Consider the following 24,304-nt stretch of genomic DNA (forward strand, 5'->3'; position numbering starts at 1 on the left):
GCACTTGATGTATCCCCTGCACAGTGCCTGGGGCAGCCCACAGGGAAGGGGGTCCCTGCTCAGACCTGGCAGGAGGATCCCTGCTCCCCCAGGCAGAAGGGCTAGGCTGGCCCCCCGGCATGGGAAGTGGGCTGCGAGCAGCATTTTTACTACACATGGGCGGGCAGTGGGGGTGGGGAAGGGGCTTGGAGGACGAGCCCCGTACGCAGGCAGGCAGCTGGGAGAGCTTGGACCAGGACTGTGAGGAGGAAGGGGGGTACAGGTGGGTGGGCGGGCGGGCAAGTTCAGGCTGGCTCCGGGCGCCAGTGGGGAGGGGGATCTCAGGCTGGTCCCACGTGGGCGGGAGGCAGGAAAGGCTTAGGCCAGCCCCATATGCAGGGCGGGAGGGCAAGGATGGCCTGAGGCAGCCCCATATGTGGGAGGGCCTGGGGGATGCTGTGGAGAGGCTGAGGGACCTCAGCCCAGGCCTGTGGGTGGGTGGCAGGGAGGGCTGGGTGTGTCCCATTTTCCCTTTGGGAAAATATGGTCACCCTATTTACATCCAGTTTAAGCACTGAGATGAACACTTCCCACACTGGGAGCCTAAAGTTAGATATGATTCATGTGCATAAAGCTGAGCCAATATTTCTAAATGTGGATGCCTAATAGCCGCAAACTGCTTCTGTGTAAATTAAAGAAGTGAGCCAATTTATAGGAATGAAAAATAGGACCATTTTAGAAGCCCCCTAACCCAAACACATAATTTGCATTTGTCCCAAGTACTACTTGGAGATTCTAAGAAGGGTGTTTCTAATCTTGGAGGCACTGGCAGTAACTCCATAGTGTTGTGCAATTTGCATTTAAAGCAGGACAAAAATCCCTTGTATCTAAGTGATTGCATTACTCTCCAAATTTGGCCCACTAACTCTTCATAGGGCAATTTTAATCCTGCTAGGATGACAGCTTCTAACTTTTTCAGCTGAAACATTTTAAAATGTTTCTTTCTGGAAAATTTGCCTTGTTTCCTCATATTGCTTTAGGGGGGTTACTAACTAAACCATCACAATCCTCTGAAACTCCAAAAATCTCTCTTTCTGCCCTCCCTTGCCCTTCCACCCCCACCCCAAATAACTATTGGGTATAAGCTACTTTTGAAGTGCTAAAATTAGATGCATTGGGAGTTATTCCCCTTATTCAGGATAATCCAACTGCATTAAGTCAAGACTACCAAAGTCACCATCAAGTTCCTCCATCTACTCCCATTCTCACCGGCCACTTCTCAGAGGGACAATGAGCAGGTGAGGGGAAGAAATGGTTTGGAATAGGTGAGGCCTATGGTTTGCCTGTGGATGCCTTCTGTGACCTCTGCTTCATTAGATCAGAGTTCCTCTTCACTTCCCACCTTTGCAAGTTAAGCCCCAATTCTTCCCCATGCACCACCTCACAACCCTGCTCCCCACTCTGCTCCATATCACATCCCTACTTATCCTTCTCAAGTCATCACCAAGCAGCCCTGGGGTGCACACCCATGTAAAGGGGGAGCCAGAGGGACTGGGTGGGCACGTGGAGTTGTACTTTGATGATCCTCAGGGGGATTGTCAGAATGCAGTTACTCTCCCCTTGGCTTCTTCACAGCCCAAAACTATCTCAGTTCAAGTCTCCCCCCTACACACACACACACCCGAGTCCAAAGTTCAATATTGCCTCACAACCCTGCTGTCTAGCGTACCCCACCCACATCCGCACTCCTCAATCTGCTCTTCCACCCACATTTGGGGCAGGAACCATCTTTCCATTGTGTGCATATATACACACAGTACCAACATAATAGGGCTCTATTCCCTTACTGCAACTTCCAGGGGCTACCACAATTCAAATTAGTAAATAGGGTTTCCTAGTCCTCATCACAGCTCCCCTATTACTTTCTGCTTTCAAGCACTGATCCAGATAAAGCACTGAAGGGGGAGTCAAGAGCCTGGGTTCTATTCCCAACTCTATCACTGACCTGCATCAACCTGTGGCAGGTCACCTCGCCTCTCTGTGCCTCAGTTTCCCTATAATGTGACTTGCTTTCAAAGTACTTTACAAAGGTAGGTAACACATGAGAACTGTTATATAAGACCTACTGACTTTAAAAAAAAAACGACCTATTTCTATCTGAAAGACCCACCTAATTCTATTCATTAAAAAATCCCTTGTTTTCTAACCACACCATGTGGTCAGAGTTAAAGGTTGTACATTTTGACCCCACTTCTGATAACACCTCTCTATGGAGTATGCCTAGCTATCGATGCAAGCACCGTGTTCTGTGAAAAAGGGCCTAGGAACAATGTAATGTGCTACTTACAATCCAAACATTATAGTTGCATTGATTTATTATTACTGTGTATATTTAGCAATCAAATTTACTCTAGTCATGATAAAATCTAATTAAGCACTTTCCATGCTAGTAATATTGCATTAATGATGTAAGTCACAATATGGAGACTCACAGCAGCTCAAGGTTTTCAGATGCTTCTGTAAAGTTGCCTTTGGAGTTGAGCTTTTTCCTACTTGTTCTTGGCCCACAGGCAAATCTGTGCATGCAAATTTCAATTTAAAACTGCAAATATACACATTTCTGTCAGCTTTTAGTTCCACACTAGAAAAAGGGGATGTTTTCACAAGTTAAGAAAGATCAGGTGAATAAGTCAAACTGTTACATTCCACTAGCACTTACTGAGGACGTGGGCATAAGGGGGTTGAAGTGATTTTGTTCAGATATGAAGTTCTGAATGTTTGAAAATAAACTATGACACATCCACAGTAAGCTGCTTTCCTTATGTTTCCAGGAATCAAGCTGAGAGGTTGTGAACAGCGCTATGCTGTATGGATGTTTATACATGTAGAAGTTCACAACATTATTAAAAGGCATTTGTTTCAGAATGATCATTTGAATACAGGCAGAGTTATATGAGGAAGTTCAGAACTGCTTCAAGATTCCTTCTTTTTTAAATTCCATATCAACACAAATGTTAAAAGTCACACAAGTTAGGAAATTCAAAGTTATGCATATAGCAGCTTTTCTCCTGCACAAGGTGTTGAGTTGTAGCTACTTCATACTTGCAAGAAGGCAGATTCATTTTGAAAACTAGATGCTTTAAACTTTCCTCCATTTATGTAATTAAAATCTCAACAGTACAGATGCAGCAATGCAACACTAGTCACCCCAATTTCAAGGACATCATCAACAACAGTCACAGTTTGTATTAATGGGTCTTTGCACGACTCCATAGACCAATTTGGAAAGAACTACAACATTTACTGCACTGACCACAGAGTCATTTGCCTGGTTGTGTTGCTTAAGCTGCATGTTATTTCCTTACCTGGCGCTGCACTTCCAACTGAGAAGAACAGCCTTGTGCAAAGTCATAGACACCCACCCTTATAGCGCGGCGTCATGCAATAGGATCAATCATCAGTTGCTCAAAGATCTAATCAGAAATATTTGTCTTGTGCAGCTTTTGTTTCAGGATATCTTTGAAGCATTTCATCTGCCTTCCATGCTTACAGTTGCCAGAACTTAATTCGGAATATAGAATTTGTTGGACAGACAGGTCTCAGGCATATAAATATGTCTGGGCAAAATCAAGTGAATCTCAATACTGACTGAACCAGCTTTGGCCAAGACTTCTATGTTGGACACCCAGTCCCGCCATTTGATGCCCAGCAGTTGTAGGTGTCACAAATGGAAACTGTCAAACATTTTAATGTGTTGTTGATAACAGGTCCATGTTTCACAACCACAGAGCAATGCTGTGATAACAGCAGCATTATATGCTTTGATTTCTGTTTATAGGCAGATATGATATTGCTTCCAGATTTGGTGATAAGGGCGACCATATGCAGTGCTGGCTTTCTTAATTCACATATCTACTTCATAAGTGATTATCATTTCATTGTTTTACATGCTGCCAAGATAAGGAAAGAGTTTGACTGCTTGGAATGTGGTAACTTCCAAACTTATTGATAGATGTTGCTAAGGTTGTTAAACAGCTAGCTGGTACAAAGCCTCCGTTTTTGTTCAACTGATGGTAAGGAAAAGTTACAAGCCGCCACAGCTAAGCAGTTTGTAATATCTTTGGTGCTGCTTCAGAGTGCGCCACCAACAGGAAACCATCAGTGTAGAGCAGTTCCTGGATCAACACTTCGATCACCTTGGTATTCACACGTAGATGAGAGAGATTAAAAAGCTTGACAGTGCAAATGCATATGAAGATGTCATTTGAAGAGCCATGGAGGGGCTTCCTCTAGCATTACAGTGAAGAATAGACCAAAAAGGCTAGGAACGAGGACACATCCCTACTTCACCCCATTCGTGACTGGAAATGGATCTGCTAGATCACCATCGACACTAACATGCCCAACTATGCCTTTGTGCAAGTGCTGAGTGATGTTGATAAATTTGTATCGACACCCAAATTTAGCAAGCAATTTCCAGAATGCAGTGCAGTTGACCATGTTCAAAGCTTGGTTAGATCAAGAAACACGATGTACAACGTTTGATGCTATTTGTGACATTTTTCCTGTAATTGTCCAGTGATGAAAATTATGTCAACAATGCTCCACTAAACACAAAAGCTGCCCTGTAACTCTGATTTGGGCCAGGAGCTGGTTCAAGAGGATCTGTGCAAGAATCCTGCTGGCCACAGAGAGCAAGGACATGCTGCGGTAATTGCCACAATAGCTTTTTGAGCCTCTGTGCTTATAGATAGTGACAATGTTGGCATCTATCAGTCGTTGCGGTATGATTTCTTGAAGCCAGACATGTGAGAAGAATTCAAAAGCTTGTCAATGAGAAAATTTCCTCTGTGTTTGAAAACTTCACCTGGAATGGCATCAGGACCAGGAGGCTGGTTAGTTTTCGTTGCTTGGACAGCCTTCAACACCTTAGCTCATGTGGAGGGATCAGCAAGTGCATTATATATCCACAGCAATCAATGTAGTATTGCTACGGATATGCCACACGGCTGCTAGAAGAGTTGCTTTACCATGTAGCTACAGAAAAAAGGAACTGAAATTTCTGTTGCAATGCATTGGCTCAACCCTGGGAACCTGGATAAATTGCTTTAAGGAGCAGCAGGAACGTTACTGTATGTTGTCACATACCCTCCCCACTCCCAATTTGAATATCCGTTTTAAAAGCTTTGACCTGTATGTAAGTGAACAGTCTATATATGTTGAATTAGAGAACAGTATTGGTAGAGCTGGAAAGCAGCAAACCTTGCTTGGAAACCCCAACTCCCAAGCAGTTAAATATGAACAGCCACAGGTTATAAAGGTCTATGCTTTTAAAACGTGCAGCTATTAAGTTTCAAATGAACTTTCTGAGAATATCTATTCAACTCTAAGCCAAGGGTCAACTTATGGAACCTCTAAGTCTCTTCTTCCCCTTTGACTTTATATAAAAGTAGAAGTGTTGTAAGCATGACACAAGAAGTAATTCTTCTGCTCTTCTCCGCGCTGATTAGGCCTCATCTGGAGTACTGTGTACAGTTCTGGGCACCACATTTTAAGAAAGATATGGACAAATTGGAGAAAGTCCAGAGGAGAGCAACAAAAATGATTTAAAGGTCTAGAAAACATGACCTATGAGGAAAGATTGAAGAAATTGGGTTTGTTTAGTCTGGAGAAGAGAAAGTTGAGGGGAGACATGATAACAGTTTTCACGTACATAAAAGGTTGTTACAAGGAGGAGGAGAAAAATTGTTCTCTTTAACCTCTGAGAATAGGACAAGAAGCAATGGGCTTAAATTGCAGCAAGGAAGGTTTCGGTTGGACATTAGGAAAAACTTCCTAACTGTCAGGGTGGTTAAGTACTGAAACAAATTGCCTAGGGGCACTGTTGAATCTCCGTCACTGGAGGTTTTAAGAACAGGTTAGACAAATACCTACCAGGAATGGTCTTGGCATTACATAGTCCTTCCATGAGAGCAGGGGACTGCACTAAATGACCTCTCAAGGTTCCTTCCAATCCTACAGTTCCATGATTCTATGAAAATTGGGCCTGAAGTTTTGGCATAAAATATATTTCTTTTTACATACAAGTAGAGGGTATTTTTGTATGACTACAAAGACAGTTCATAGAATCATAGAATATCAGGGTTGGAAGGGACCTCAGGAGTCCAACCCCCTGCTCAAAGCAGGATCAATCCCCAACTAAATCATCTCAGCCAGGGCTTTGTCAAGCCTGACCTTAAAAACCCCTAAGGAAGGAGATTCCACCACCGCTCTAGGTAACCCATTCCAGTGCTTCACCACCCTCCTAGTGAAAAAGTTTTTCCTAATATCCAACCTAAACCTCCCACACTGCAACTTGAGACCATTACTCCTTGTTCTGTCATCTGCTACCACTGAACAGTCTAGATCCATCCTCTTTGGAACCCCCTTTCAGGTAGTTGAAAGCAGCTATCAAATCCCCCCTCATTCTTCTCTTCTGCAGACTAAATAATCCTAGTTCCCTCAGCCTCTCCTCATAAATCATGTGCTACAGCCCCCTAATCATTTTTGTTGCCCTCCGCTGGACTCTTTCCAATTTTTCCACACCCTTCTTGTAGTGTGGGGCCCAAAACTAGACACAGTACTCCAGATGAGACCTCACCAGTGCCGAATAGAGGGGAATGATCACATTCCTCAATCTGCTGGCAATGCTCCTAATTATACAGCCCAAAATGCCGTTAGCCTTCTTGGCAACAAGGGCACATTGTTGACTCATATCCAGCTTCTCTTCCACTGTAACCCCTAGGTCCTTTTCTGTAGAACTGCTGCCTAGCCACACAGTCCCTAGTCTGTAGCAGTGCATGGGATTCTTCCATCGTAAGTGCAGGACTCTGCACTTGTGCTTGTTGAACCTCATCAGATTTCTTTTGGCCCAATCCTCTAATTTGTCTAGGTTCCTCTGTATCCTATCCCTACCCTCCAGCGTATCTGCTACTCCTCCCAGTTTAGTGTCATCCGCAAACTTGCTGAGGGTGCAATCCACACCATCCTCCAGATCATTAATGAAGATATTGAACAAAACCAGCCCCAAGTCTGACCCTTGGAGCACTCCGCTTGATACCAGCTGCGAACTAGACATGGACCCATCGATCACTACCCATTGAGCCCGATGTTACTGCAAACTTAAATCTGCACAGTTTAAAAAAAAATAAGAAAATGCATTTCTTGGTTGGACTCTATTAAAAAAAAAAAAACACCTCGGGAATAAGATTTTTCAGTATCACGCAACTTTGGTCTAACTCTGCTCCCTTTGACTTTAATAGGAGCAGAGTTAGGCCAACACAGTGCTTTTGAAAATCCCATCCTAAGCATTTACTGAGCATATTCAGAACTTACCTTCCAGTGGCCAGCTAGATAGTCAAACTCTTTTTTAAAATTTGAATAGGCTTTAAAAATAAGCACTATTTGCAGGTCAAATTTCCAGGTTCAGCCATCTGTGTTGTGTAGTGTAAAATATTAAAAAGGGTAGACTTTTTTTTTTTAAACTGAGGGAAAGTTACAAACATATGGATGAAAAAGTCAGAGAGAAGCATGGAGAATGTTGTGCATATCAAAAAGAATTTGTAGAGGTTCTTGAGTAAGTGAGAACATGGAGTTAGGCCTGCAAATCACCTTGTATTATAACTGTGGTGTTCAGTTCCATGTGAACTCTATGCAGTTATATTAAAAACACATGCACAATGTCACCACAGGATTTTATCACAAGTTTCATGATATCTGGAGTTTTTCTTAAAGACCAGCTCCAGGAGTCATTACAAAATAATCTCAGGTTTCATTTCTAGACCTTATAGTTGCAGAGAAAACTTTGAAATCAGGAACCTTAAAAAGTTAAAAAAAACCAGATAAGAAATATATAGATTTTTTTTCCAATTGATGTTTCATGATTTTTAAGCTACTCATGATTCTTGGAGTTGTGACTCATTTTTGAACGCTTAGGGTTGGCAATGCTGTATGCATATGGGGGAGAGGAGGAAAACATGTAGAACCTTCATAAAAAGTTAATTGGATATATTAATGTTTTTACACAGAGACACTATCACTAACCTGTCATTCAGTAGAATATTGCAAAGTACAAATAATGCACTGAGTAACTAGTCAACTATTTAGAATCCATATGTATAGACTACATATGCCTCTGTTTCTCTTGAGATGAGCACCAAGTAAAATGAAGCAAGCTAAAGAATTAATTAACCTCTGCATTCAAGAGTCAGACACAGCTGGTATCATTCCTAGTCAGTAGAAACAAGCCTGACAAAGAACCTCTGAATAAAGCCACAAAGAAGGGGTGGGAATGGAGAAAAGGAAGCTGAAGTGCCCTGTACTTGATATATTCAAAAGTGTGAAAGGAGAGAGAGAATCTGCCAGTGTCGCTGATGCTAGCCTAAAGAAAGGACAAGCTTACCAATTTTTCATCCTCAAATTAACATGAGCAGATCTTAAAAGAACGTCACTTTCAAGTGACTAATTTCTAGAAAGATTATGAATTTTTTAGTCTTGAATCAGAGATCCTTAAGAAGTCTCTGTGGGGAGCAGAGAACACCAATTGAGTCTTACCATCCCTCATTGTGACATTGATAAGGTAATCTGCTAACTAGTTATTGTAAATCACTGCAAGATTGCATACATAATTCATTTTCATCCATCAGTCTTCTGAGTTTTTAAGAGTCTGTTACTGTTTGCTTTCATTATTCACTTGCACTTTCTGTTGCTCTCTTAGTTTTCTTAGAGCATTCTAATACATTAGTCATTTGAAATTTACTGCCATGTTAATAAGTTATGGAGCATAAAGAAATCACAACTGAATCTATGGGAACTTGAAATTAGCGGCTTGGTTGGCCATTTTGACAGTTTGTTCCAAACATTCTTCTCCACTCCTCCCCCCCAACCTGATTACACCACAATTATTTAGTTAATCAGCAAGTCTGTTTTGCTACAAGTAGCTGCTTTCTATTGTCTAGATTAGGAAAAAAAAAAAAGTTCTGAAATCTGTTCAGAGTACTGTTGCCACTTCTAAATGGCATGTTTGTATTATGTATTATCCTCTTCACTAGGTAACTAATGTATAAATCAATGTGTTATTACAATGCTGCAACAGAGAGCAGGGTTTTTTCACATAAGAAACAGAGGAAAGATTAATTTGTTTTCTGAAGTACTCATTTTTATTTATATAGGGGGGAAATTTCAGAAGCACTTCAGTCACTATTTAGCTTACACCCCAAAGACTTGTGTGCCAAAATCTTTCGGACTTAAGTGCTTTTGAACATTTTAGCCATGATCAGTTCAGCTCTTCGCACCTGCCTTACTGGTTACACAGTTAATATTGCAAAGCTGAAATACAGCCTTTACAAAAGGACACCGTTAAGAATAATTGTGTCGCTTAACTCAAATAGTAAAAGCTGTTAGCAATGCTAAACACACATTTCAGTAATGTGTGACGAAAGGGTGCAATTCTGTCATTTTAAGGGAACTGTTTCAAAGAGTGATGATTCAAAATTTAGAAGACTGAATTTTAACTAGAACCTTAGAATAAGCCCCCAGTATTTTGGTCAAGGTTGGATGCTTTGGAATTGATGGTGCCAACTACTGTAAGCAGCATGTAGGGGTGGGACCTCTGCACAGGCAGAGCCCCATTGACTTCACTGAGGTCTGCCCACACAGAGTAGCTTTACAGGACTGGGGGGCCAGTGTCCCTAGTTTAGAAAACAGTAGGATATTAGACTCTGCTTTCAGGAAAGGATAAGTCAGAAGCGGATTACTGGCTTGGGCTCTGTCAATGACATCCCCTTCTAATCAGCATAATAAGGAAGCTGGCTGAGGCCAACAGGGGCACAAGGAGACCCAAAAGACTTGATGTGGCAGGTTGGGTAACTGAATTATGGGCTGTGAATTAGGAATACTAGTTCAAAGACACTATAGTTGGTTTTGCTTAGTAAACTCTAGATTTAACAAATTTTACCAAAAGATCACCAGGGTATTGCATACCAACATATCATGTTCTCAGTTACTGTTCAGGATCCTCAGTTGTTGGAGATATGCTCTGATGAGAGGACACAAATACCAAAATGCTGTAACTAGATGAAGACCAAGATCTGCTCCCTGCAAGCTAGTAGCCAAAGAAAACAAGGTTTACAATTCTAGAGGGTTACTTTCTCATTGTAGAACCAGGGCGCATATTTCAGAGAGTTACATTGACAAACATTGTGAATTACAACTCTGCCTCAGCAAACATCTCAGCAATATGCTGCAAAGCATTATCAGACATACAAATTCAGAGTAATTGTTTAAAAAGTATGTGTAACTAAAGTCTTTACTATGAGGGCACATCTCATGTCACCTTCCAGAGATATAAGTCACAGTTTGTGGAATACTACAGTCCCATCGGATGGTAAAATTAAAAATCTGACTTCATTTACAGTCTGAACTTTCTCATGGAAAATAAATACTGGGCTGAACTACAGAAACAAAGCCCAATCCTCCTTCATATAACATGATTGAGCTATTGGTAGATCTGCTAATAAAAAGGATTAGGGGCTTAATTGAGAGTAGCTTTTGTCAGAGACGTATTTAGTATTTTAATCAATGGAAATACAAGACCACAGCTGAGATTAGATTTACCAGGAAAGAAAGTTTTCCATTATCTAAAGGGCATTTAAATTTTGTAAGAAGGAATCAAAGCTACTGGACTGGAAAACTTTGTTCCCTCTCTACAGAGCAAGTTCAGTATGGGAGTGGCGCAGCAAGCTTCCTCAAGCTATCCTGCCATTTTGCCTCAAATCTGACCTGAAGCTGCTCACCTTAGGAGTAGAGCAAAGTTAATTCTGCATTCCCATGCAGAGTCCTGGGCCTCTCTGTTTAGAAGTTGAAACATGCCAGTTGTTATGTACACACCTGCTGATCAGGAATGGGCTGAGAGCAACAGGGTGTATCACAAATATCCAAAGAACTATTGGCGGTTACTTTCCAGCTACACCCTAACCAGCCAGGATTACCAATTACTGACACCTCTAGGCTTGCCACATCAGTTCTGAAAGTAAAAAAAATTACTTGAGCCCCAGCACCAAATTGTTTGAGCCCCGGCACCTCTTTCATTACAAATTAAGCACTGTTTGAAAGGTTCCATATCTCATCGCCCATCCCTTCACAAAGGCGAGGTATTATCACTCCTAAAGACCATTTATTCAGCTTTATAGGCAGAACTTCCAGTCACAGACTAAAACATTTATTCCATACTGAAACAATGGTCACAAAGCCATTTCCTCAAACTCAGTGCATGGACATATTCAAGCTTTACTTATGTATCATGCTCCATGAATTACTAGCAGGTCTCCATAAAGCTAAGCAAGACTAATCCTTGTCAGATACTTAAGCCCTAACATGAGTATTATAGGTCTATGTGGGTTTCTGTCTTCTCAAGCAACCCCCACTCCCACTCAGATTTAAAGTTTCAACTATACTCTGAAATCAAAATACAACCAAAACCACTTTTGCCTGAGTTTATTTCCCCACCCCTCATAAGAAAAATAGCCCATCCCCCAGGCTTAGAAACCTAGCTGGAGTTTCATGTTTGTAATGAAACCAGTAGATTTTTTGCATAGTTTGGTTAGATGATTGAACTCATTTTGTCTACTTTCTACTTTTCCCACAGTTTTCTGTTTTACACTCGTCTATTGAAGCATTCTGGCTCTGTTACCTACAGCATTGTGTTTCAGATGTCAAGCATATTAAGTCATTTGGGGTCACAGCTGGACACTAGAAGAGGATTGGTTGCCAAGAAAATCATGTGTGTTGAACTTGAAGGCAAAAGATTTGATGGTGCTGGGTTACAAAACTAAAAAGAAGTTCTGAACACAGACTAAACTAAGACTATATATTGGTGTTGTGGCCATTCTATTGTGAAGGATGAATGTGCATTGATCAGTATGCTTCCAGAAACTGAAGTTCTCTACAGAATACATACTCTACAGAAAGTGAATTGAATGTGTAATTAGTTAAGGTCAGATAAGTTATATCAGACTAGCACTGATATTTTGGGGGGAGAGGGGGTGTTATGCCAAAAGCACTGTCATTTTCATTGTTCAGTGGGTTTCTAAGCATTAAGTCAAAGGTACATCTTTGCAGCCCACCACTGCTTTCAGACACCACTGATTTTTGTAGAAGCCAATTGGTTGCTAAACAACAGAGGGTAACTTAAAAACAGAGTAGTGCGCAGTACAGTTTTGTATGGTTTGGGTCCCGTTTGGGGGGGTTGCGTTTGTTTGGTTGTTTTTAGTGGGCTGAGTCACTCCACTTGCCGCCACCCCGTGAGTGTGGGGTCAGGCCCGCCCTGCAATCACCGGGTGGCAGGAAGTGCAGCAACCCAACCCCAACCTGCTCTGCTCTGCCGGCTCATGCTGGGCGGGCGGTTCCCCCCTTCCCCCCAAGCCTGGGGAGGAGATGGAGCGGTGGGGAAGGGGCATGGGATGGGGAAGAGAAGGGGGCAGGGGAAGCCCTGTCCTGGAGTGGGGTGGGGTGGGGTGGTGGCAGGCTGCAGGGCAATCTCCCACCTCCATGCAGTCAGTGGCCTGTGCTCCCCACTGCCATGCTGGAGCCTCCACAATTATTTATTGACAAATAAAATTTGCAGAATTTTAAAATATTGTGCACAGAATTTTTAATTTTTTGGTTCAGAATCCCCTCAGGAATATGGGGTGCTGTGCAGCTGTGATGGTGGAACTGTGAGGAAGGTGATGAGCAGTGGGGAGGTCTATGGGCAGGGGACGCTGGGCGAGTGGTGTGGTGTACAGGGTGCTGTGCAGTTGTGGTGGGAGGACGGTGGGGGAGGTCTCTGGGAGGGATGGGAGTTGGGCATAGAGATCTGTGGTGGAGGTCTCTGGGCGAGGGGGTGCTGGGCATAAGGGTGGGGCACTGGTCGGGGGGCAGTGTGGTGCGGCCCCGCCCTCAAGGAGAAGAGGCATGCTGGCAGCACAGGGCTTGGCAGGCCAGTGTGCATCGGGCAGCTGCAGGTTTGTAAACAGTGCTCTCCTGCTGGCCTTCACAGAATGGAGCTGCTCCCGCCGTGCTGTGCCTCATTGCCCCCCGCCCACCCTTCACTCTGGAGACTGACCATCCCATCCCCCTGCACCTTGCCCCAAGGGGGCCCACAAATATGTCTGGCACCAGGCCTACAAAAAGTTAATCCGGCCCTGGATACATGCACCCTATATGCCACCAAAAGTGGTGTGTAGCACAGACACAGCCTAAGTGGGTTCTCCACTGGTTGCTGGAGGTAGGAGTGAAGTGCAGTTAGTCGGCCTGCCCATCTCCCTCCTCACACACAGATAAGTTATATGCAGCCCAGAAAGGCAGCACGCACCTCCCTATTGTGTGGGAGTTCAGTACGTGAAGAGTCCTCGCCATCCACGAAGCCAAGTGGGATAATGGCTTCATTGTGCTAGGCACTGTACAAACACACAGGAAAGCAGTTCCCTAACCTGGACAGCTTAAAATCAAAATAGTTGGATGAGAAACATACAAGTTTAAACATGAAGGCATTATTAATCTTGTAGACCAGTGGTTCTCAAAGCCGCTTGTTCATGGAAAGCCCCTGGCCGGCCGGCCCGGTTTGTTTACCTGCCGCGTCCTCAGGTTTGGCCTATCGCGGCTCCCACTGGCCGCAGTTCGCTGCTCCGGGCCAATGGGGGCTGTGGGAAGGGCGGCCAGCATGTGCCGGCCAAACCTGCGGACACAGCAGGTAAACAAACCGGCCCAGCCCGCCAGTGGCTTTCCCTGAACAAACAGCGGACCGGCTTTGAGAACCACTGTTGTCGACTAGTCAGTAGCACTTCCGGCGTTGGGGAAAAGCACTTTGCCATCTTAGCATATTCGTTTCAGCACTGGCAACATTAAATACATTAATCTGCCTCTTTAAGAAGGTTGGCTGTTGAATTACATTTATTGGCCATGGGATGGCATCAATTACAGTAGAACAAGTACCTGCAAAAAAGACATGTAGGTGCACGTTTGCAGCAGAGTTCATGGGAAGCTAGAGTATGCATGTTCGCTCCTCCTGTTAATGGCAATGGTACAACTAACAATATTATGCCATAGGGTTTCAATTTTCAAAGCTACCTAAGGGATTAGGGTGCCCCATTCCCATCAGAGTTAATGGAAAATGGGTATAAAAATCCTTTACATCATTTTAAAAATTTTCAGCCTTAATTTTATCCATAGCATTTCAATTAAATAACCTTAGGCATAAATTCAATTACTTTAGTCTAATAATTTGGCAACACAGACATTGTTCAAGAACTTTTTTTTGTTTGTTTTTTAAAGAGCATCTGAGATTAAGTTTACTGAAATACTATACTGTACTACACCTTTCTACTGGCATAACTGTATTTACACTAGATGGTTACATTAGTTTAGTTTTATATAGGTTTCTACACTTAAATGAGTACAAGAACTATGTGTAGACCAGCAACCCTTATGCAATATGAATTCTTGATAAAAGACACAGCTTTCCCATATTCACTACACTTGCCATAATCACATTTTGGCTCAAAATATCCTTCCATTTCATGTACAGCTCACATTTATTGACAAAGTTACAAAACCAGAAGTGTGTGGGATTTTAGAATCAGCCAGAGAACTTCTCTGATACTTTCCCATCTATTAGCATTTCCTGCTTCACTGCTTTGTTATATTCTCACACTTGCATCTATAACATTCCATATGTTGGAAACACTAATCCCACCATTTAAACATAGCTGGTTTAGAGTATAGCTGCTGCTATGCATTGCCAAGGACAGATTTAGAAAAACTTGTTTGTAAGAGTTAAAGTTGAAGAATCTTGCTAACAGCTCATCAATGCAAGCCTTTTGTACTATCTTTGGAGGTATATAGATGTAAAAGAATTCTGCTCCAAGTACTTAACCAAGATAATCTCATGTATGTCTCCCTCATTACTGTGTGGTCCAGTACCCAATGTGATCTAGAACCCAGAAGGTGCTCTCTGATTTTTCACTACAGGAACATAATAGGCCAGATTTCCAGCTGGTGTGTATCATAATGTTGATTACGGATTTACTCCACCTGAGATCTGGCTTAATATTTCTAATTTGTTCATTAAGGGCAGCCTAAGAGGTGCACGAGTGTACATGAAAACTCACAACCATCTATTTGCGAGGCAGTAACAGGACAGGTAATGACAGCCCCTTGCTCCTATGGTGGCATTTTGATTACTAAGAGATAACATATGCAATACTTGGCTAATGTGTTGAGCCGTTAACTACCTTTTCTGACTGATGGGGAGTACTGAGTGGGCCTTGAAGAGTCCTATACTAAAACATGAGCTTTTCAATTTGGGAAACTGGGAGGGGTTCCAGACAGTCACTTCTGAGAAGACATGCTTCTTTCCATATGCTGATAGCCTGATGGTTAGGGAACTAGTTTGGGGTGAGGCTAATCCAGGTTCAAGTCCCTGCTCTGATGAATTCAGTATGATCTGGGATGAAAAACTTTGCTGCAAATCAGACAGAGAAAGGACTTGGTTTTCCCAGACCCAACATAGTGCTCTAACCATCAGGGTGTGTTTGAGAAAGCCTCTTTCTGTCCCATCAGAAATGACCAAACAACCCTGGATCCAAAATCTTCTTCCCAATGAAGACTGTCAAGACAGATAAATGTTTTGGCGGGATGTAAATTTAGATGAAATTTTACTGAAAATCTTCCAACCAGCTCTGTTCAACACACTAGTCTTTTGGGCACCCCACAATAACCCAGCAGTTTATGGGCAAACTGCGCTTCCCCATCCCCAATGGTATGATTGGAAGAAAAAGAAAAGAAATGTATCATTGCAAACATCTTCCCCTCCGTGCCAGTGCACACTGCTTGAGAGACTGGGCCACAATCTGGTCTTACTCTCATACGTTGAGGCCCCACAAACACCCTATCCATCTGAGTGCTCCCTTCTCTCCTTCCTCAGCTGAAAATCAGCTCATCTTATTAAGGCCTTCACTGTAATTTTGGAGAAAAAATCCATGTCAACATCACTGCAGTTCTGGGCGCAGTGTTTAACTTTTGCAGCTGTAGACAAACAGTAGAGATTCTACAGTAGAGAATCTTGCAAGATTATAGGGATCCTGTATCCATGGTGATTTTTAATAAGAAATCCTTTTGCTGTAGACTATATTCAGAAACAAGGAACAGTATATCAGACTTTATGGATGATCGCTGCAAACATTTATCTCTGAGAAAACAGGATATTTCTGGACTGACCCACACCCAAATATCACACAGCTGGATTTGGTTCTGGCAATTCAAACCCAACCCTTCTCCCCACCGAAACAGGAAAAGTAGTTGTGAATATATGTGTGGTCTTGCTTTGGGCTGATCTCTACTCAAATTCCTACCCTAACTGAAGATTATGAGTTAGGTCTTCTTTTCACAGGAGGCAAGTGTATAATCCCATTCTATTGCTCTTTTCTAATGCAGTGTTTTGTCCATAATTCATGAGCATGCTAAGAATGGACTCTGGTTATCCTGTGTCCTACTGTTCTCTTCAGTGAATTGTTTATAGTTTGCTATGCCAAGGTCTGAGAAGCTCATTTTGTAAAGAGTAATATCATAAACATCAGCCTCATACTTCACCCGTCTCATGGTTCTTGATATGTTACACTTCGATAGAGTAAAATTTGTTACTTCTTCCCCCCGTATTTATTTAAGATTGTTCTGACAAGGATAGTCTCATAAGACATACATTTTGTTTTGCCACAGTTCTTGAGGGAGGAAGGGACAGCAATACACAGTATAGTGTATTTGAGACACCAATAGTATAATGCAGGACACCATCTAAACATCAAATTATATTTAGCAGTCAAATTTAAAATTTTATGCTGACAAGACTTCTTATAGTAAACTGGGCATTTCTCTTTATATTTAGATAAAAATTTAACTTTCAAGCAGTTGTATATATATTTACTATTGAGTTTGAACATTACATATTTAGGAAGAATTTTCTTCTTCCAGCTCCATCACTTCCAAAAAGCTAACTGGCAACTGCAAGAAATAAAGGAACACAAGCATTTGTTCTTAGGATTTATTTTGTTAAGCCACTCTGTCCAGGGAGCTACATGGTCTTTGCCACTATAGTATGTGAGTGCCTATTTCACTCTGTGACAAAATTTTCTGATGGCATGAAGATCATATTAAGCTGTAATAGTACAGCTATTTCTGATCATTCCATTTTTATTTTGTTTCCGAAGTTCTATACCTGCATCTTATTTAGCCAAGCCAAGATATGGTAACCAAGAAAGCCATTATGGATAGAGTTCTGCTGGCCTTTGGATGAAAGGCCAAGCATACAGGGGAAAGGAACTGACTTGTTTTGGGAAGGAGTCTGTGCCAGTGAGACAATCTTAAGAGTCTTAGAGCTACAGGCTCCAGAGAGGCAAGTCCTCAATGGACATGGTGTCAGGCTTCTCGAAAAGGACTCAAATCAAATACTGATGTTTCGGATCTTTTTGCAGCATCCGTTAGCACTGTTCCCATAGCAACAAGGAAAATCAACATCTATGTCAATTTAAAGCTTCACAATATAGTAACCTGTATTTTCCCACAATTTACAGAGAAAGATAAATTTAGGTATCAGCCTTTTTTCTTTGGTTAAATGAAATTATTCTGAAGGATTAATAATCCCACTGTTTCTAACTACAGTACTATAATAGAAAACCAGCCCCTCCTCTTACATACCCACCCATTCCCTTATGGAGTATACAAGTTGCCTGATCCTATGATTTCTCTTTCCACACTAACTGGAGACGGACTATGCTTTGTTAACAAAGGAGGGCTGTTTCATGGGTGGAGAGGTGATTACCAACAGGCGATAGGCCTGTGGCTTCTCGTAGTCCAGGTTCTTTTTCAGGCCCCATCGTTCCAATTCCAATCCAAATGAGCAGTAGTGCTTCTCACTAAAGGCTATTCCTGACAGATTTGCCGTTGTTTTTATTTTGCTCACTGGGCTGGGTAACAAAGTCATTTCTGCTGCAACAGAAATAACTACCACACAGTATACCCCCCCCCCTTTTTTGGGGAGGCAGGGGGTCAATCAACCCTCTTTATATCCATGTATGTTTCCCCCTTTTTCCCATGCTCTCTCCCAAAATCATTCCCAGACAATGCTTCTCGGAATATTTACAATTTTTGGTAGCAATTTTTTGTTCCATGCTTCAAAATATGCTTATTTCCAACAGTGACTAAGAGAGCAAGATAAGCCTCATCAAATATTTCACCAAACACAGAATACATTGTCTCAAGTATAGCGCCTTTTGATCTTCAATATGTTGTGAGTCAGCTAATTGGATAATGTTTGGCAAGCCAAGAGTACAGTTTCTATATAATCTTACTGCTGTTGAACAGTTGTAAAGTTCAACCTACTGTAATGGATTCTGATTTAGGGCCCCAATCCCGTTTCTACTGTAGTCAATAGGAGTCTATCAGTTTCAATAAAATTTAGCCTGATTCTCAAGGCCTTTAAGTCCTGCAACACAAATACCATACCATAATGCTATTGACTTCAAAGGGAGTCTGCCCTGACCAAGATGTTGCAGGATCAGGGCCCAAAAATCAGCTGTTGAGAATATTGACAAGTAACCTACTTTTCATGAACAATCTAATTACACCCTCCCATCACACTCTCACATCAAATATTACTATTTAAAGATCACTTGAGTGTTCGGTTCCTGCCTTAACAATAAATAGATTAATCCACACTTTAACCTCTACATATTATAGAGCAGAGATAGGATTTCAAATTATCCTGTAAACACAAATTAGCAGTAATCTGAAGAAAAGTTTAATGTGTTTAAAAACAGCTCCTCAGTAAAAAAAAAAAAAAAAACTCTCAGAAGTATCCTTATGACATTCCAGGAAGATAGCAGCATCTAACTGTATATAGTGAAGTATTACCAACACAACAGTTTATGCATGCTCATAAACCCATATGTGGCACAAATGTTTAACAATTGCATTGTCATTGCTAAGTTTGGGTTGTGTGGATACATAAAAGGTTCATACATGAATTTTTAATACCTGCAAAAGGTGTTCAGTTGACTTCACCAAAGAATGAAGTCTTCTGTTCCCTATACAGAACAGGTACAGCATAGGTAGTGGCTGTGCAAGCTTCCCTCTCACCAAGGAGACATTAAAGTCAACAGGAGTTTTCCTATTGACTTCAATGGACTTTGTATCAGGCCCCAGCTATGTGTCACATTGCTGTTCTGGATGCACCAGCTCTAGGTGAGAAGATAGCCTAGGCTCAGTCTACGTGAAGTTTTTTGTCCTGCAAAGAGGAGGACAACAAGATTGCAAATTGGTTGTGATTCAGATAATTTATAACCTGAAGCTTAATAATTCCTAAGAACCCAGTATTGCCCTACAATCAGAACTTTTACGTTAACATGACCTTGTTTTAATTCAAACACACAAGTGTTTTCAGTAAAAGACACAGTATCTGCCTTGGCTATGCCAGTTATTCATCCCCTCCTATTTTGCCACAAATAGACAACTTCCAGTTGTCTTCCATTCCAAGTCTGCCTAACCTTACAATTTACACAAGGATCCTGTTATGCAGGAAGGTAGGAATGTTATCTTTCAAGTTTGCACATAAGTGAAATTCTGAAGGGCTTTTTAAGGTGGCCATGTGATTTCAAGCACCAAGAAGTTAAGGGATAGTCAAAGTTAAAGTAAATGAACAAACAATAGCACCTTAGTCCAACCTTCAACCCATTTTCAAGAAGATAATCAGAATAATCCAAATGAGAGCTAAGAATGTTTTAGAGACAAAGACATTTTAATTGCTGTTTTTCTTAGCATTACAACATGGCTACCTCTTGTTCATTCCCCAGAGCATAGTTCATAAAGAGCAGAAATTCACAGTCAAACGCCTGTGCAGAAAGAAAATGTAGCATTGGGTCAGTGCAAGCAATTGGATGCCAGTGAAGTAATCTTAATGTACATTTATGGTTTCTGCTATGTAGCTGTGTACAAGCTAATTGAAAAGTGGTAAAGGAAGTTCAAACTGATAGTATTCACTACATAGCAAGAAGAAAAAAATATAAATGCAAGTTAAAGAAAAAAATTTCAAAACCTGGGGACACCACTGGATTTTAGATTTAAATAATTTCATAGATGGCCCAAACAGGTTGATATTCTGGACATTTCATTTAACTCAACCAATTTTATTTTCATAAACAGCCTTAATACACAAGCCCTAACACTTTGCAAAAACCTGTTTTAGCCCAGCGCACTTTTTAAGAGAGGTCTAACAGAATAAGACTCATGTAGGTCATTCGGTAATCATTAATCCTAATGTTGAACTACCATTCAAGTACTAAAGTACATACATATCTTTTAAGGAACAGACCTGTAAAGTCAAATATCTACAGCTCCCACACATCTTCAAAACACACAATCACCAGGGATTCTTGACATGTTAAAGTGGCATATCACTCTTGAACTATACTAGATGGGATGCTTTTATATCAACTAGATTTGGTGCACGTTACAACTTTCCACACATATAGATGAGACTTCCTAAGTTCCTAACCTTTCTAAGTGGACTCCCAAAGCAAAGTGGAAATATTTGTCAAAGCCCAAGCAGTGAGAATTCTAGTGCCAGTAGCAAAACAAGTACAAGTGACGTTTCACGCGTCACTGCATGGTGAAAGCATGAGGAAGTAGACGGGGAGGCTACAGAGGCTAGTGAGCTGTGTTTAGTGGATCCTGGGAGAAAGTAAGCTGCAGTACTGGTAGCATATTTGCAACTTTTCCCATCAGGATCTCCAAGGAGAGAGAACAAGCTAAGGTTTTTTCCAAATAGTTCCACAACATTTACAGTCTTCCATAATTAAAAATCAGTCATGTAAACAATTAACTTAAATTCTCAATACCTCACCTGGCTCCGCTTTGATTGGCTCTGGCATTGGCAAAGATAGACCTTCTGGCTAGGAATCTCATGAAACAAACAAACCAACCCCAAATTGCAAAAGAACACAGGCTTCCTTCCCACACACTTGTCCTACCAAAGAGAGAAAAATAGGGGCAGCAGCAGAAGAAGACTATTTCCACCTGATTGGTGAGCCACATTGTCAGCACCTGCCAATAGAAGTGTGAAAACAAAAAATACTTCAGCCTTGGACTTTGTTAGGGCTGCTAGGAGAAGGTAATGATAATGTTATTTCTTCTTACTGTGAAGACCACCTATGTAAATTGGTTTCCAAAGCAAAGAACAGTGGTAAGATGACCAAAAGATAAGTGAATAGATCATCAGTTCTGAGCAGCCCAGAAACAAGAGCTTGTCAAAAAATCCGTTGTTACACAGACACAAACAGAACTAAAAGAAACTCCAGAGATCTTAACTACAAGTTGCCACACTCGCTTGCGAAGGCACCAATCTTATTTAAGCCAACTGCTACTTTTGTTCCACTGCAGTTAGTAGGTGGCCAGATCTAGGAGCATGTTTCTTCCATTCTGCAGCAAGTCTGCTCCTGAAATTGTATCCTCTAGTCTTTGAAATAAATTAATGAAGGCTCCCTCTCCATATGAGTTGTGCATTCACAGCAGAATTAATGGTTTGAGAAAAGGTTTAGGCTTTCTCTCAGTCACGTGCTAGATGGTCTTGCTTCCAGCAGTGCAAAGTCAATGCAACAGCCGCCTGAAAGCCAGAGAAAGAATTTATAACTGCTTGGCAATCCAGTCCAGACTGAAGTACTTAGTAGCTGGAGCCAGGCTTGTGTTTGGCATTCCTGATCTACTATAATAAATACAACTATTAGTGCTTAAACTGACTTAGCATGAGCTAGTAGGAGAGTCTTGTTTTGCATGCCAGGACATCAAATCCACTACAGCCCTAGTCATTACATATTTTCAAAGCTTCTCCAAAACTAAGGCTCCATTCCCCTACTATTTTCACAATCTGGCTCCAACTTCCAAATGGAAGCTTATACATTTGATAGAAGTGGGTCAAAGTAATCAAGTAGCAGATAAGGCAGTTTATAACTTTGGTACAGCTGCCACTCAATAGGAGAATAAATCTCAACTGAAAGTTTTTGTAAGAAATGTCTGCAGATCAAAGATTCAGCCTGGGAGGTTAGGTCACTAATCCATATCCTAACAGAAGGGACAAATGGTTTATAATAGGTTACAGCTTCTAAGTGCAATCAGCAAACACCTTAGGTCTCACAACTGAGTTGTGAGATTCATGCATTTGAACCCTATCTCACATACTGATGCTTATCTCCTGAAAACTCATGGAGTGCAACCCAGGACTGGGAGCAGGAGTCCATGTGCTGGGTCATAACGCCACTCAAATCTAGCTTGGCTGCCCATCGTACCAGTACAGAACACTACCCAGGTCTTCTTACTTCATCTGCTTTGGTTGAGGTGTACCCTACCCTTGCCCACTGCTGGAGGGGACCTGACCAGAACCTAATCAACTCTCAGCTCCCAATCAGCCAATGGGTAGACAATAGCTGGAGGTGAGTGGCGTTAGAGTTTTACATAGGCTTATTTAAGAATAAACATTTAAAATTAAATTTGAAATTGACAACATATGTTAAAGCCTAAATTTATTATAATCTATTACATCCTAAAATACTATTAAGCAATGTGTTTGCTGCCAAGTTTTAAAGGAAGTTAAACCACTGAACTGGTGGCAGTCGCTGGCCAAGCACCTGAAACTACAGAGTTTGTTGAAATGCGAAATCAGCTTTTGACATCAACCTGTTCTGCAGGTGCAGAGAGACTATTTTTCATTTCAGATTATTCAACTAATTCAGTTTAGTGACTAGTTCACTAAAAGTTGAAAAACCAATTGGGAGTTGAAAAAGCAGGAAAGATTCTTTCCCTTTTCCAATCGGTGAATAAAAACCTAGGTATGAAAGGATGAGATCTACTAGTTTGAAAATTTTGAAGGACAGGGTGATCAGAAACAATCAGTTCTATTCAGTAACTACAGATAACATGCAAAACATGTTGAGATAGCCTTTTTCCCCCTCATGTATCCAGCTCATTTAAGGTACTTTTATTTAATTTTAAAAAATTAAAATCCTGATTTTGTGCAATTGAATTTTAATTTCCATTCAAATAGAACTTGACACAAATCACACAAAAAACAAGTTTATTGTCTAGTAAATAAAAAATGCATCTTTCACCATGTAAAAATTGAGAATCTGAATAGATATAAGTTAACCTATATAACTGCTTATATAAAATGTGTACACATTTAATGACTCTTCCCGATTTTTAGTAAAAAGAAGCACCAAATTTAGTGTAAAGGCTATGTTTTAGTGGCAAATCAACATATTGTAATGGTTATCAATGAATAAGAATCAAACTTTCTTTAGAAAAATCGCTAAAAAGTACAAATAAAAATCACAATTAAAAAGTGAATATTTAAATCAGGGTTTCTGGCTTGCTGATTAAAATTGATTATTTAAATCATTTTGATATACATCTATCCACCCTGCTTGACAATGACAACTGCAGCAATGGGTTTGGTTTTTTAAAAAAAAAAAGGAAAAAATGACAAGAGTTTGCATGCTTGATGGTGTCGGTCATTCCTGACCAAAGGCTGCCTAGGCAAAACTGTAGTGTGCCACCTTTCTATTTATCCCCAGAAGAGAGGTTCCTCTAACAAGAACATAAGAACTATACTGGGTCAGACCAAAGGTCCATCCAGCCCAGTATCCTGTCTACCGACAGTGGCCAATGCCAGGTGCCCCAGAGGGAGTGAATTTAACAGGTAATAATCTAGTGATCTCTCTCCTGCCATCCATCTCCACCCTCTGACAAACAGAGCCCATTAATGGACTTAACCTCCATGAATTTATCTAGTTCTCTTTTAAACCCTGTTATAGTCCTAGCCTTCACAACCTCCTCAGGCAAGGAGTTCCACAGGTTAACTGTGTGCTGAGTGAAGAACTTTCTTTTATTTGTTTTAAACCTGCTCTCCATTAATTTCATTTGGTGGCCCCATGTTCTTATATTATGGGAACAAGTAAATAACTTTTCCTTATTCACTTTCTCCACACCACTCATGATCTTATATACCTCTATCATATCCCCCCTTAGTCTCCTCTTTTCCAAGCTGAAAAGTCCTAGCCTCTTTAATCTCTCCTCATATGGGACCCAATCCAAACCCCTAATAATTTTAGTTGCCCTTTTCTAACGCCAGTATATCTTTTTTGAGTTGAGGGGACCATATCTGTACGCAGTATTCAAGATGTGGGCGTACCATGGATTTATATAAGGG

The 24,304-nt window shown here is 41.2% G+C and overlaps 1 protein-coding gene across 2 annotated transcripts in view; it reads right to left on the bottom strand.

Moving 5' to 3' along the window:
- Positions 1-24,304, bottom strand: part of BASP1 (brain abundant membrane attached signal protein 1) — an 82,413-nt gene that overhangs the window by 17,396 nt on the left and 40,713 nt on the right. Inside the window, exon 1 of one of the 2 annotated variants that reach the window (XM_037893307.2) lies at positions 20,948-21,695. The exons of the other annotated variant lie outside the window; for it this stretch is intronic. Coding sequence (XP_037749235.2) covers positions 20,948-21,138 — 191 coding nt within the window. The 5' untranslated portion in view covers positions 21,139-21,695. Of the gene's footprint in view, positions 1-20,947; positions 21,696-24,304 lie in introns of those variants that run through there. 2 annotated transcript variants of the gene reach the window in all.

This window comes from Chelonia mydas, chromosome 2 (assembly GCF_015237465.2).
Source record: "Chelonia mydas isolate rCheMyd1 chromosome 2, rCheMyd1.pri.v2, whole genome shotgun sequence".
Lineage (NCBI taxonomy): Eukaryota > Metazoa > Chordata > Testudines > Cheloniidae > Chelonia > Chelonia mydas.